At 37.7% G+C, this 16,184-nt stretch overlaps 1 protein-coding gene across 9 annotated transcripts in view; it reads left to right on the top strand.

Annotated features, from left to right (window-relative positions):
• KLHDC3 (kelch domain containing 3) overlaps positions 1-16,184 on the top strand; it is a 55,154-nt gene that overhangs the window by 11,972 nt on the left and 26,998 nt on the right. For 5 of the 9 annotated variants that reach the window (XM_087931770.1, XM_087931749.1, XM_087931741.1 and 2 more), the window contains 7 exons: positions 5,152-5,406; positions 6,684-6,860; positions 12,483-12,598; positions 13,620-13,667; positions 13,762-13,833; positions 14,019-14,232; positions 14,499-14,585. In XM_087931770.1, the coding sequence (XP_087787896.1) occupies positions 5,253-5,406; positions 6,684-6,860; positions 12,483-12,598; positions 13,620-13,667; positions 13,762-13,833; positions 14,019-14,232; positions 14,499-14,585 (868 nt within the window). In that variant the 5' untranslated portion in view covers positions 5,152-5,252. The remainder of the gene's footprint in view (positions 1-5,151; positions 5,407-6,683; positions 6,861-12,482; positions 12,599-13,619; positions 13,668-13,761; positions 13,834-14,018; positions 14,233-14,498; positions 14,586-16,184) is intronic. The other 4 variants (XM_087931802.1, XM_087931798.1, XM_087931780.1 and 1 more) reach the window with 1 other exon arrangement.

A 16,184-nucleotide genomic window follows, 5' to 3' on the forward strand; every position in this document is an offset into this window, starting at 1 on the left:
GATCCCTTTTGTATCTAATATTCCCCTTAATTTTTGTCTGTGCTCCAAACATAGCAGCATTCCAGGCACAGAGCAAATCACTTTTGGCAGAAATCTGAAGTACCATCTTGTAAAATTAGGTCAAATATAGCATGTAACCCTATGGGCAGAGGTTGCTTATCCCTGGGACAACACTAGAGAATTTTAGGAAAGATATTTCTAGGCTCTAGTTGGGGGTGATTGAGATTATAGTGTTCAATCACCATATGAGTTGGGTCAATCCCTTTTACAAAGAGAAGATCAAGAAAACATTTTGATTTGAATATGATTTTTAAACTTGTTTTTATTTTTGCTCATGTCCTTTCACAATTCCTATTTTATTATTAGTGCAATTTTAAAAAATCAGACTAGAGTTTTATGAGGTATGGAAAATGTATTTATGGTTAGAGAAGAGAAATAAGGTTTGATATGGAATATAATTGTAAATATATGTAAATGTTGACACAGTACTGTTAAAATGTAAATGCATATGCACTTTGAAAATAAATAAAATAAAAAAATAAAAAATAAAAGAATCAGACTAAATCTGTTTTAAAAGTAGGAAAATAATAATTGAAAAATAGATATTAGTGAAATTGCCCAAGTACTTCTCAATAGCAATTTTTAATAATTTAGTTTCTAAATACACTTTTTCATAAGGATGCTATATGATGAAGAGGAATGATTCAAATTGCACTAAGAATACACTGATTAAAATGTTGTGATGAAAAGCTCATGAATTTATCTAATTCATCAGATTACCCCAGGGCCATCAACTTTGGTAGTACCCTAAGGGGCAAAACTAAAAATGTTCAAGGCAAATTGTATCAATTATGTGCAAACAAATTGGTGTTGTCTATTAGCAACCACATAGCTACATTAGACTTTCTCTAAGATGGTCTGTCCCAACCTGGTTCTCTATATCAGGGGTCCCCAACCACCGGTAGGAACATTTCCTACCGGGCCGCCGGTTTGCTGGGCGCCGCCATCTTGTTTGACGAGAAAGTGCTTCTGGGTGAGCTTTTCCGGTTGGAAAGCGGCGTTTGAAGGAATCCTCGCACCTTGGTTTCATTGAAGGGGGGGGGGGCTTCGAACGAAACTAAGGCGTGAGGATTCTTTCAGCACCCAAGGCAAGGCGAGCCGACCGGCCATCCCAAAGCGAAGCCCATCGACAAAGGTACAAAGGAGGGGTTGAAGGTGGCGGGGAGAAGCGGGGATGGCTGGCCGGCCAGTCGCTTGGCTCGCCTTGCCTTGTCATGTGTGCTGATGCTGGTATTGGGCCGCAGATCATTTTGTGATGCCGGTACCGGGCCGCGGCACAAAAAAGGTTGGGGGCCACTGCTGTATATCTTCAACAACTCATCCCATGGGCAGAGCCGGGAAGAATCAACTGGTTGCAGAAACCAATGCCATCCATGGCCTGGGTGTGTTAATTGCTTGCACATGCAGGCCTTGCTGTTCAAGTGCGCTGCTCCCACCTGAATCCAGCCTTCTAGCGTTCACTACGCCTGGGAAGAATGAAACCTCATTGTCCCACAGAGCATGCTTGCATGCAAACGGGATATGCGTGCAAATGGACGCTTAGAGTGATCTTTGAAGGCAAGCCTGCTGCTGTGTCTCTGCTTTCTTCAGCTGGGACACAGTCAGGGCACTCCAACTGCTGGCAGCGGCAGTCATGATTCCCCCTCTCCAGCCAGCCAGCACCACCTGACTTCCCTGCCTGACCAGTCAGCTGGCGCAAAGCCTTGTTGCTCTTCTCCTCCTCCTCCTCCCCCCACTCAAGTGGCAGTGGGCTCTGTGGAATGAGTTCCCATTCCTCTCCCAGTGAGGTGAACTCCAGCGGGCTGGATGAGGGTGACAGGGGCCTGGCTCCGTAGTGCTTCCTTGTTCAGCTGAAGGGTTTGTTCCTGCCCTCAGACAGGCCATGGAATTGGAGTCAGCCAGGCACAGGAACCAACACCATCCATGGCCCAGGTGCGCTGCTCACTTGCGTGCACTGGCCTTACTGTTTGAAGGCAGGAACAAAGCTTTCAACTGAGCGAGGATGCACTGCGAGGCCAGGCCCCTCACATCCACATCCAGCCTGCTGGTGCTCACTGCACTGTGGGAGAAATAAGAGACCCTGTTGTCTCGTAGAGCCCACCACCGCTTGAGTGGGAAAGGTGAGGAGAAGAACGGCAAGAGCCAGGGAGTAGTTCAGGTGGGGCTGGCTGGTTGGGGAGTGGGGATCATGGCTGCTCAAGTGGCTCCTGCTGCCACTGCCACTGCCAGCAGCTTGGGTGCCCTGGCTGAAGCATGGATAGCTCTCTCTCTCTCTCTCTCTCTCATACACACACAGAAGTTGGAGAGCTCTCTTGCTCTTTCGCTCTCTTGCTCTCTCTCTCTCTTGCTGCAGTGGCAGTGGTGGCACTTCAGTACCTGGCCGGTGTTCAAGTAAGCCAGTGCAAGGTAGGGGAGGCATCTCTGCACCTCCGCCTTACTTCATCCTCCACCCCACCCCCCACTGCCTCACTTTGTGGCCGCTGCACCAGTGCATTGCTCAGCCTCCTGCTCCATTAAGCAAGGAGAAGAAGTGGTGAAGAACAAAGAAGATTGAAGCAAGGTAATGGATGCTGCCCCACCCACCCCACCTTACCTGAGGGCCCTTCAGCCAGGCCACCCATGCCAAACCCTCATTCCCCCCCCACCCCAACCCCCAAAGGCACCCACATCCCTTCACTAACATGCTTTCCAGCTCTGTTCACCGCCACGCCATGCAGGGCAACTAAAGTAGTCTGGGATTACGGTAAAAAAAAAAAAAAAGTTCAGACCTTCCAACTTCTCATTAAAAAAAAAAAAGATCTCGTGAGGTTGGAAGGTCTGAACTATTTTTTTTACTGAAATTCCACAAACTACTTTTGTTGCCCTGCACATGGCGACATAGAACTGGGCCTGTGTGCACGTACACCCCCGGCATGTTGTGGACCAGGCTGAAATGATGCAAGCCAGCCCCTTACAGTTTCCAGAATAGCCATGCAGGTGGATCCAGCCTTGAATTTGACACCCCTGAGGTAGAGGGTTTGATGAAATGGTATAATAAAAACAGCTTGATTTTAAATGTAGGAAAAGGAAAAGAAATCATTTTCAATTTCAGAAAAGGCAGGCACAGCCATACATCTCTGTGTATTAACGATTTGCCTGTGGAGATGATTAGTACTATCCAGTTTCTGGGTGTGCAGCTGATGAGCAGGTTAGTTTGGTAGCTCACCTGTGAGACACCAGTGAGACACTGGTGAAGCGGGCACAGCACCACCTGCATTTTCTATGTCCTAAAAGAAGAGCACATCTTCATTCACCCATCTTTACCGCTTTTATAGAGGGAGATTGAAAGCATCCTGTCATATTACTGTGTGGTTTGGAAGTATTACTGTTTTGGACAGGAAGGCATAAAAGATTATCAGAAGTTCACTTCCTTCTATCCTGGACATGACATATAAGTGATGCTGACCAGAGTCCACAATATTGTCAGGGATGCTATACATCCTCTCCATGACTGGGTTGTCTTCGTTACATTCTGGGAGGAGTCTTCACAATATCCAAAGCAGAACAACTAGATTCTGTAATAGTTTTGTACCATATAATATCAACCTTGTTAACTCTCAAGACACTTTTTTCTGCTATTAATTCAAAATATATGTATGTATGTATGTATGCATGTATGTATGGTATTCAGCTTTGTTCAGGTCTTTTCCCACATCATTATAGTTGTGCTTTTAAAGTTGTAGCAACATTTCGGCAGAATCTCATCTGCCATCATCAGGCTTCTATATAGCGTAGGCTAGCACCAAATTTAAAAGAGAAATGGCTGTGAAAGTCTGACTTACAGACGAACACTGTACACTATACAGAAGCCTGATGATGGCAGATGAGATTTTGCCGAAATGTTGCTAAACTTTAAAAGCACAACTATAATGACGTGGGAAAATAAATGAACAAAGCTGAATAACATACATATAAATACCCGCGAAAACTTAAGAATATATATATATGTATGGTATTCAGCTTTGTTCGGGTATTTTCCCACATCATTATAGTTGTGCTTTTAAAGTTGTAGCAACATTTTGGCAGAATCTCATCTGCCATCATCAGGCTTCTGTATTGTGTTCGTCTGTGAGCCAGACTTTTACAGTTGTTTCAGTTTTGGGGCTAGCCTACTGCTGTGCCAGAATGTTTTTTTCTTCATCCTGATTGGTTGGGAGTCTTGGTCTGTGTTTATTGGTCTTGGAGTTTGCTGTGTTCTGCTTGATTGGTGTTTCTAATATCTTCTGTCTGTTTTGTGGCTTTTTTGTGTCTTGATTGGCTGGCAACATTGTGTTCCTGTATTGGAGGCTTTTAGTGCAGCTTGGCTCAGAGTAAATGGATGGCTATCATTTGTTAGGAAACTAGGTTTCATCTGGGTGCCTGGTTGGGGTGTGTTTGAGCTGGAGGTATCAGGGGGGAATCTGTTTGTGCCCAGGTGTTTGCCTGGCTAGTGGTATGGAGATTTTTTTGTTTGTGAGTGCAGGCTTCCAAATAATTGACAGTCTGGTGGAATCAGCTCTTCTATTCATGCTCATGATTCCACCAGACTGTCAATTATTTGGAAGCCTGCACTCACAAACAAAAAAATCTCCACACCACTAGTCAGGCAAACACCTAGGCACAAACAGATTCCCCCCTGATACCTCCAGCTCAAACACACATATATATAAAATCTCATGTATATGTATGTACATGTATTAGAATGGGTATGGATATTGGGGGGTGTTTAAACGTGTGTGTTCTTTTTTGCGAGTGGGCATCAGAATTTAATTTTTTAATGTGTGCCAGTGTGTTTACAGAAAAAAGTGACAATAAAGGTTAACTTATAATCGTGTGATTATGGTTATATGTATGTTACTATTTTGGTATCAATTACATATGTTTTTGATTATAGTTTGTGGTATATGCTGCTACCTTGGAGTGTAAATTATTTTTAACTGATCCCAGCATTAATGAAAGAAATGCATAATGTTCAAAACAATTGTTTAAAACCTTACCTTGTGTGACAAGTGCTGTATTTAGATTCAGACTGAATTTTAAACATTCTGGTTTTTGTTTTTTTTTAATCTGCAGATTTCTGTGGCTATGACCTAATATGATTGGTTAGCCTTATTGGCACTAAAATCTAATGCCTCTACCGATAACTTGGAAGGATTGAACACTCATAAAAGGGAATGTTACGGTGGACAGTTCATTTAGAAGGTGGGCCTCGAAGAGTAAACCACGCTGCTGTGGCTGTTGGACATAAAGTGTACTCTTTTGGTGGTTACTGTTCTGGTGAAGATTATGAGACTCTACGACAGATTGATGTTCACGTATTTAATGCAGGTAAGTTGATGAATGTTAAGGTTTAGAGAAACGGGATTTAATTATGCTTTATTTTAAAAAAATCAAATATATATGTTTATGTTTATTGAATGTTAATTGTTTTTAATTCAATATGTCAGCAATCAAGCATAGATGAGGTTACTGATAATTTAAAAATATTCAATTATGGGGATGAGACAGATGAATTTCTCATATTAAAATGTTACATGATTCCTTTTCAGTAAAATTATATATTTAGGGGAAGCATAGGTAAAACAATATTGTGTTTTGGAGAAAAATGGAAGTGCCAGGTTATTAGTATATTGCAAGAGACCATTTACTGATTTATAATATTAAGTGTTTATTTGCCAAATTTGAACTGTGTAATATATCAGCTTGTATCTCAAGAAAATCAAAGCTCTCCTTATTGTTTATTTAGTAAGAAATGTTAGATAAATTCATAAGGGAATCCTATATAGTTTCCCATTATCTATATAATCCTGAGGTGCCAGTACTCTGCATATACCTTTTAGATTATTTATTTATTTATGGAATTTATTTGCCTCCCATCTCATGTCTAACCACTCTGGGCAGCTTACATCATAAAGATATTAAAACCTTAAAACCAACAATTATAGAACACAGCAGATAAAACCATTAACAAATAAAGTAGTTGATAGAATCCTAGCAAGTGATAAGCTGGTCCAAGATTAGTTTGTACAGAATAGTGAGTTTGTCATGTCTGTGGTACAACTGCTGCTTAAAATGTGTGAAAAACTGACTGATATCATGGAAAATGCTACATGTGGTAGGGGTACAACTAAGGATAGTAATTTAGTCCACCCTAACCCTTATTTTCTATTGTTCCCCTCTATGCAGGCGGTTACCAGGAATTTTTATCACCCTTTTCCATTAACCAGTTTGGTCACTCTGACTTGTACTATTATACTATTATACTATAATTATAAGTATAGTATGTGATATATTCTATAAGTATATATAAATGTAATTATGGTATTCAGCTTTGTTCGGGTATTTTCCCACATCATTATAGTTGTGCTTTTAAAGTTGTAGCTACAACTTTAAAAGCACAACTATAATGACGTGGGAAAATACCCGAACAAAGCTGAATACCATACATATAAGTACCACGAAAACTTAAGAAAACAAATGTAATTATATAAATATACAATTATAGTAAAATTATATAGTGCGGTTTCTCTTTCTTATCTTAATTAATTATGATTTTTATTTTTGATTGATTGATTGATAGAACTTTCTGAGCTTTTTTCTAATAGTCTCACTGCGCTGGACCAAACTACCCCCAGTGTGGACAAACAGCAGGGACCATGTGAGAGAAGTTCCTTATATGAGATATGGGCATTCTGCGGTGCTGATTGATGACACTATCTACATCTGGGGAGGCCGTAATGATACTGAAGGAGCTTGCAATGTATTATATGCCTTTGACGTCAGTAAGTGGTGTTGTCTTGCTTCCATATAACTTTCACTATCACATGCTTGTAAAGGCAGTCAGGACAAACCTTTTGTGCCATTTATCTCTTATTGACATGATATTGATGGAGTAATGATGGCAGATAGCAATGGTCATGATATCAAACTGAGTAAGCCAAATGTGTTAATTATAAATGAAGAATTATTGTTAATAATTACTACTTTATTATGTTTTAAACTTTAATTGTATACTTTAAATATTTAAATTTTACATGTAAATACTTCTAAATTATACACCCAAGTTATCTCAATAAGTTGCCCACTAATAATAAATATTACATGTATTATTTCTAAATTAATCAAGTATTTAGGAACCATTTATTAATGTAATTACTTTCTCTGTGTTTCTCTGTTGACTGCATAGTTGTCTCTTTAGCTTGGCACAGTAGAATTCTATGCCTCCAAAATGTTAAATGCCTCTTTTTGGAAGCTCTAACAAGTTGAGCTTTCTGTGAAGACAGCCTCAAGTACACTGAGTACAAATGGAGTAGCATGTGTTTGTGGAGGAAATGAATATGATGCAGTAGCTAATGCATTCTCTCTCTGTGTGTGTGTGTGTGTGTGTGTGTGTGTGTGTGTGTGTGAATTTGTGGCTACTCCAGTATCAAAAAAAGGATAGACAAAATGAGCAAATAAGATATATAAATTATACAATAGTAAAGTTGATGAACCCTTTTGAATTTTCAATATCTCTGCATAAATATGACTTAAATTATGATTTCTTCTCTACCCAAATCTTACAGCTAATTAAACCAATGAGCCAAAACATACTTGTTCATTTATTTATTGTGAAAAATGATCCAAAGATCCCATTGCTTAAAAGGTTAATTAGAGGCAGTTATGTAAATTCTTCATTAAATAATTGGGACTATTTTAGGACATACTGTTCTAAATAAAACAGACTTGGCCTACCAGGACAATAGGGTTCTCACCACAGAGATTATGAAGAAATTTCTGAAGACTTCTATAAATCTTGATGCTAAAAATATAGAAACATTACAAATCCATTTCTAAAATTCTGTAATGCCGTTGGTTCAGAAAGCAAGCATTGTGAACAGTTATAAATGCATTTATCCAAGAGTGATTTCCTATCATAATTACTCCTGACTTGATTAGAGTCAGCAGACATTATTTTATTATCAGAAAAGCACTGGTTCAAAATGGGATTCATAGGAGAAAAGGAAGGTAGAAACCATAGCCTTAAGAGGAATATTCATGTTCACTTCAAATTTGCAAAAAAGGACTTAAATGATTCTTCAGATTTCTAAAAAAATGTCATATGCATAAGTAGATGAATAAAAAGTGGAATTTGGGGGCACATAGGTATTATTTTGATTGATGGAACTCAAACACTGAATTCCTAATAAAATGGGCAGGCATAGACGTAGTAGTGTGTTTGGGGATATTTGGTTGCCTCAGGACCAGAGGTGGTATTCAGCAGGTTCTGACCAGTTCTGGAGAACTGGTAGCAGAAATTTTGAGAAGCTCAGAGAACCGGCAAATACCACCTCTGACTGGAGATTTTACAGTATTCTTCCTCTGCCACGCCTACCATGTCACGTCCACAGAACTGGTAGTAAAAAAATGTGAATCCCACCACTGCTCAGGAGCTAGTCAATTTTTCATTATTGGCAGGAGCATGGATGATGCTTGGTATAAGAAAATTCTATAAGAAAAAACATTTAATTATCACTTAGATGAATCTGGTGCAAATGGGTCATACAGCAAGACAGTGGTCTCAAACTTACAAGCAAGTCCCGAACAGAACAGATGAAGATAAACAAACTGAATATTTTGAAATAGTGAGGCTAAACTCCAGATTTAACTTTCAGAACTATTATCAGAGGATCTGAAATGAGCAATTTATGGTGAAAAATTCATATGTTCCTGAGTTAAAGATGTCATAGAGGAATGGGACAGAATTCTACATAGTGAAATAGGAGCCTGATAATCAAGTATAAGGAACATTTGATTGCAGTTTTTGTGACTAAAAAGTGGTACAGTAAGTCACTGAATGTAAGGGACAGCGTTATTTTTTTTTCACACTGTCACAGATTAGATGACTTTATGAAATAAATAAAACAAACTTCAAACTTTGGGGATATTTTTTGCACTTGGACTACTTGTCTGTATCAATAAGACTCAAGTGAAGCTCTGATAACATGAAAGTTCAGAAAAATCAAAAATATAGTAAATACTCACCCAAAGAAATAAAGTAACAAATTATCTGAGCAAATTGTCTTAAGAAACAAACAAGAAATTGTGTACCAAATTGATCTTAGCAGTTGGGTACATTGTCTAATATGAAAGAGGGGAAAAGTGGAGAAATATAAATCGAACTCAGAAAACTGGAAAGACTCATCAGTTCCCACTATGGAAGAGTGAATGATAAAGGAGATTGAATTAGTGTTGGTGGCAAAATTGTTTTAACGAAAAGAATATGTCTAGTTTTGTTTCTACTTCTGGACTTTCTGCTTAAAACTAAAAAAAACCCTTTGTTTTTAGATTTTGATTATTAGAATGAGTTTATATTTATTATTTATTTTTATTCAAATTTTTATGCCGCTCATTTCCCCTACAAAGTGACTCTGGGTGGCTTTGTAATGTTATAATTTTAGAAATGGCTTGAAATGTTGTGAAATATAAAGCAAAAGGTTGAGGGGTTTTTGGTTTTTGGTTTTGCATTCTACACACTAAAGAAAGTCGAAAGTCATTCTTTCCCTTCTTTTTGCATTTTTCTCATTTTTCTAACTTTTAATTCTATATTTTTATTTTTTAAGGAAATTTAATAAATAATGTATTAAAAAGAAAAGAATTCAGTTAGAAAAGTTGTGTGTAGTTTTTTTCTAAATGACTGTGGTATTGAGTTTACTGTAATGGGCTCCCATAACAAATTTAATAAATAATAATAGTAACACTGAGAGTGCTAATACTTCTCTTCTACATTTTTGTAAGGAGCAGAAATAGCTCCATTATATGTTATATTAGACAGATAATGTTCACAAGGAGTATTGCAAAGCAACATAGGAACTGTCACAGTTCAAAATTCTAGGCAGCCTTGTTCCTATCATCCCTGGAAAGCAAATGTAGTAAGCCTATTCTTCTTGAGGGAAAAGAAAAAGAAATCCCATATGAGTCACTTCAGGCCCTGAGCCTATTATGCAGGGCACTGTCCTTTGCTAGCTTACAAATGCCATCCAGATTAGATGTCACAGCTCTAATTTCGTCTGTTGCACTTGGTAGAACTCCTTAGGGAATAATACTCAACTGAATTTAGAAATCTAAATATGGTCAGCTTATGACAACAGTTGGGACCAGAATTTCGGTTACTAAGCAAGGCGATGTTTAAGTGAGTTGTTTCCAATTTTATGACTTTTTTGCCACAATTGTTAAGCGAATTATTGCAGTCGTTAAGTCAGTCATGCGGTCATTAAGCAAATCTGGCTTTCCTCATTGACTTTGCATGTCAGAAAATGGCTGTCACTGTTGCAAATGGTAATTACATGACCTTGAGATGCTGCAGTCATTGTAAATACATGCCAGTTGCCAAGCAACCAAATTTTGATTAGGAGAGGAGAGGAGGGAAGGGAAGGGGAAGGGGAAGGAAGGGAAAGGAAGAGAATACCTTTATTGTCATTGCATTCTACAAATATAATGAAATTTGAAAGCTACTCCAGCACAGTGCTCCAAAGACCACAACACAAACACACTACAGAGTATTTAAAAATTAAAATAATAGTAATAATAATTAAAAACCTAGTCTAAAACCTATTTAAAACATATATTAAGTTAGATAGTTGAAAAATGCCACTTTATACATAGAACTAAATCACAAATGTACTGTTTGATTCAAGACAATTATTGCCTTGGAAAAGAAACTGTTTTTCAGTCTATTAGTCCTCATTTTAAGACACCTATAATGTTTCCCTGATGGTAACAATTTGAAATATGAATGTCCAGGATGAGAACGGTCTATGGAGATTTTAAGTGTTCTAGAGAGGAGTCTGGTCTTCGCAATCTCTTCCAAAGAAGAAAGAGGGCAACTGATGATTTTTTGTGCTGTGTTTATAACTCTCTGGAGCATCATCTTATCCACTACAGAGCATCCAGCATACCACACTGTTACACAGTATGCCAAAATGCTCTTGATGGTAGAACAGTAAAAAGTAACCAGCAACTTCTCACCCAGACCACTCTTTTTCAGCAGCCTCAGAAAGTGCAGGCGCTGTTGGGCCTTCTTTGCAGTGGCCATAGTGTGGACCGACCAAGTAAGGTTGTTGGAAATATGAGTTCCTAGAAATTTAAAACTATGAACTCTTCCCACACAATCTCCATTGATATATAGTGGGAGAGGCTCTGCTTTGCATTGTCTGAAGTCTATAATCAATTATTTGGTCTTTTTGATGTTCAGGGCGAGGTTATGACCCTTGCACCACAAGACCAGTCTGAGAACCTCTGACCTATAGGCCGCCTCATCTTCTTCTGATATGAGTCCCACCAATGTGGTGTCGTCTGCAAATTTTGTTATAGAGTTAGTGGGATAAGATGGAGTAGAGTCATAGGTGTAGAGTGAATACAAAAGGGGGCTGAGCACACAACCCTGTGAAGAGCCAGTGCTGAGAGCAAGAGTAGAGGAAAAATAGCTGTCAATCCTAACAGTTTGGGATCTGTTAGTAAGAAAGTCCTTTATCCAACAGTATCAGGATGTTGGGTTTGTTGCAAATGCAAGAACCAGTTTTATTATTTATTTATTTATTTGATTTGTCAATCACTTACAAGATAAAAGGTATAAGTATAAACATGAGTAAGTATACAGGAAATAGGTACAAATAAATGAGGACAATAGGACAGGGACGGTAGGCACTGTTTTTCTAGTGCTGTTCCAATTTCAGACAGTCACTAAATGAATGGTTGTAAATTGCAGGCTACCTGCATATACTTGCATAGAACAAGATTTGGCTTCCCATTATGAACTTACATTGGGCTAGAGGACAAGTTTGTTGAATGGCTATGGTTGAAAGCCAAGTTATGAAAGACCTTTGTGGGATAGAGTTTTTATAGGACAGTCTGTTGCTGCATCCTGGATCAAGCCTAAAAACTGACTGCCAACTATGCTCGAGGACTCTCCAAGGATTATGTGTGCTTTTAAGGGGAGGGAAATGGGACTTTTCAGGATAGGTGTTGCCTTAAAATTTGCACACTTTTCATTGCTGTTATTCTTACAAGTATATGCACAGGATACTTTTCATTGGTGGTGAAAAATACATCTTCATTTAGTCATTTCCCCAAAGGATTCAAACCTCCCTGTGAGATAGTTCGTAATGTTAATCTATGATAAGATAATAATAATAATAAAGCCAATAACTAATGGATTTAGAGAATTTTTTATGAACTACTGTATAGGTTTGGCATATAACATTGTTTGGTATGCCTTATATAGACTTTTCATGCAGAAAAAGATAGTATACTTTAATGATTTTCCCTCCAAGAGTTATGAACTTTGTCACATATTCTTGAGCATGCCATTCTGTGACCACTAAATATAGTTGATATATCTCCACTTTTTTATTTTTATGTATTAGGCACACACAAGTGGTTTACTCCAAAAGTTTCTGGAATGGTTCCAGGAGCAAGGGATGGACATTCAGCATGTGTCTTGGGAAAGAGCATGTATATTTTTGGAGGATATGAGCAACTGGTAAGTTGTTTTGTACCAATTATATGCAGGTCTACTTGCTTTCAATATTTAAATACATCTGTGAAAAGTAAAGTCTGCTAAAGTTGCTGGTGATAGCCTTATGTTTACACCGTCTGAAAATAATGCTAAATTGCTATTGAGGTTAGAAATAAGACTCACTAAATACAGTAAGGTTTATTTCAAAATGTCCAGCTCTGAATAAAATATCCATATCTTGGCTTTGAGCTAAAATCTGTTTGTTAATATTTTTGCAGGCTGATTGTACTACTGAGAAACGGATGAATAATAATAATAACAGATAACTGGTTTATTTATTGATATTTCAGACCTCTTTGTCTTTACTGGTCAGACTGTTTTAAATAAAGCCTGTTAGGTCCTGTGGTTGTATCAAATATTAAGCCTATATCTATAAAATAATCTGTTGGACCTTTCTGGTGTTTCTGATGACTATATGTGATGGATCATAGTTACAGCTAGGTTAGCAATAGCATTAAAATTAGAACCATTTTCAATGAATCTGCAGAATTAACCTGCAGAATGCTATGATGTCCTCTGAAGAAAACTGCAGAAACAAAGTAGTAATTTAGGATACTAATCTATAACTCCAAATACTTGTTCTTCTTTTATGGTAATTCTAAACGCCCCAAATTCATGGCAAGAACATCCAAATTGTATCTTTTAAAAGTTAGTACTGATTCCATTCAGAATATTTGGCTTGAGGTTTTGGGGGGTTGGGGGCTAACTTAGTGAATTCCATTAAATTTGCATTGCTGAGAACAAGTTCAGATTTATTATTTTAAAAGGCAATTGATTTAGAGAAAGCATTCAGAACCTTGGGTATTACTGACAATGAATTTAATATCCATTGTTTACTTTTGATGTCTGTAGAATGGAGAAATGAAAAGCCCACACAGCTTGTAATTCTGTATTCATTTTGAGATTTCGATAATCTAACCTCTGAACAGGTGCTTTGTTTTTTACCCACTTCTTATAGTTCCCTGAATATATTCTAATTCCACAGGGAAATCTTGAAGAATTAAATTCAAGAGTTTTCTTGTCTGGGAACAAGGTAACCAATATCTCTTTAGGAATCCTAGATTCAGTTCGCAAATTCTGTTTCGACAAGTCAAGTACTGCAGTTAAATCAGTGCTTTTTCTTTCAGGCTGATTGTTTTTCAAATGACATCCATAAACTTGACAGTAGCAACATGATGTGGAGTTTGATCTGCACTAAGGTCAGTATATATGCAAAGAATGTATTTTTTTCTCATTAAGTGATCCTATTTCTAGTTTAGCCTCTGTCTGCTATGGGTTAAAAATCAATTGGATTATGAATACTCAGATCCCATACCCTTCTACTTCTTTTATTCCAAAAGTTACCTTTCCTTTGACTGCCTCTAACAAGATTTTTTTTTTTCAGGGCACACCAGCTCGATGGAGAGATTTCCATTCAGCCACAATAATTGGGACAAAGATGTATGTGTTTGGGGGAAGAGCAGATCGCTTTGGGCCATTCCATTCCAACAATGAGATTTACTGTAACCGAATCAAAGTATTTGACACAGACACAAACTCTTGGCTGGATTCTCCTCCCACTCCTCTTCTCCCTGAAGGCAGACGAAGCCATTCAGCATGTAAGCTGTAACACTCCATAATATACATATCTAAGTGGTAGATCAAACAAATGTCTTCAGAAGGTCATATACTGTTCTGTGTTTTCTCTGTCTATATTTTTATGTCTTTCTATAATTAGTCGTGTGTATCTCTTGTGAGGGAAATGCCAAAAGCTCAACTGAGTTGAAAGAACAGTGAACAAGAACAAAAAATCAGTTGCTTATCTTTCTGTCCATCGCTCCTGCTTTTGAAGTTATTCTGACCTGTCTTTTCTCTGATTCTACAGTTGGCTACAATGGAGAATTATATATATTTGGTGGCTATAATGCACGCCTGAACAGACACTTCCATGATCTTTGGAAATTTGATCCAGGTATTAAACTCGCTCCTTTCATTGGTACTTGATTGGCAGGAGATTTTAGAAATCTCTTTTATGATCAAAAGTATAATGATGTACTGAGCTGATTACAGGTAGTCCTCGACTTACTACCACAATTGCTATCAGAATTTATGTCATAAGTCATTGTAACGTTATGACAATTTTATGGTGGTCGTTAAGCAAATGACATGGTGGTTAAACAAATTATACACAAATCATTAAGCAACTCCAACATCTTCAATGGCTATTTGTCAGAAATCAGCCAAGCATTGCAATCACATGACTGCAGGCCTCTGCAACCAGTTGTAAATGCAAGATGGTTGCCAAACACACAAATTGTGATCTTGTAACTGTGAAGATGGTGCAATGGTCATAGCTGCAAATGCAGTTGATAAGCCCAACACCATCATTACTTTGAATCATTGTTAAATGGTCATACGTCAATGACTACCTGCATATGTTGTATAAAATAAATGGGGGCACATAAATGTAACGGGATTCCATCAATGTCAGCTGTTTATGATAAGTTTCTGGTGACCGGTTCAAATTATTAGCTGTTTTATCATTCATATATGGGTCTTATTCCACAGTTGCACTACTGTAGTGAAGTATGGCAACAGGGAATAACCCATCTGCAGCAGGCCCTAAGGATTCTTTGAATGTGCAGAAGGGATGTTTAAAAATATCAAGGTTTTTTTGTTAAATGATGTGATGTGTTAAAATGGAATTTGCACAGATGGAAATGTGATTCACAGCTCTTACTAGTTGAGTCTGTAATTAACTCAAAATTAGTTATAAAAATCATGTCTGAGAAAAACGTAGGAAAAATATATATTGGGATGGATGCATAGAAAAATATACAACAGAAAATTGTGCGTCAACCTGAAGCTGCTATGAGTGTATTACTTGGAACCCTGACATTGTGTATGACAATTGTTGTGGATTTGAGGAGTGTTAAAACAGGATTGATATAAATGTGCAGATCCCAATTAGGCATTACAATGGCACACTGATTGTGCAGTGAACAAGATTGCTGATTGTTGGTTATTGTTTGTAGGGTGGTCAACATAGGTAAGATGGCAATCACCGCATCACAATCAAAGTCAAAGGTGCAGTGTCAGTATACATTGCTATGACTGATAGGGCAGTCATAGGGAGTCTAGGGCATATTGAATTTACTGGCTATACATTTTTATAGATTCTACTCCACTGCATCAAGGATATTTCTGAATGGGAATCAGAATTGTGGAGGTCTAGGCATGATCAGGCAACAATCTCATTTGCAGTGTGCTTTTGATGGATAAATTAGCTGTATGAATTATGGGAGTCTAGTTCTACATTAATAACTTTTTATATGTGATTGTTCTGTGGTGGCAGAGAGAAATCATCCATTCAGAAATTTAAGAAAGGGAGAAGGGGGATTCTAAATTTATTCAGAAAATATGTTCTTACTTGATAGTTTAATATTCCAGTAGTTCAGATTTTTGCAAGAATATATAGCTTCTTTCTTTTCTGAGAGTTGAAATCCAAAACCAAGCTGTTCAGTTGATTACTTTTTTCACATGATCTTACCCATCCTCACATTTTTCCTGA

Source organism: Pseudonaja textilis, chromosome 1, assembly GCF_049901715.1.
Source record: "Pseudonaja textilis isolate UNSWEBS1 chromosome 1, rPseTex1.2, whole genome shotgun sequence".
NCBI lineage: Eukaryota > Metazoa > Chordata > Lepidosauria > Squamata > Elapidae > Pseudonaja > Pseudonaja textilis.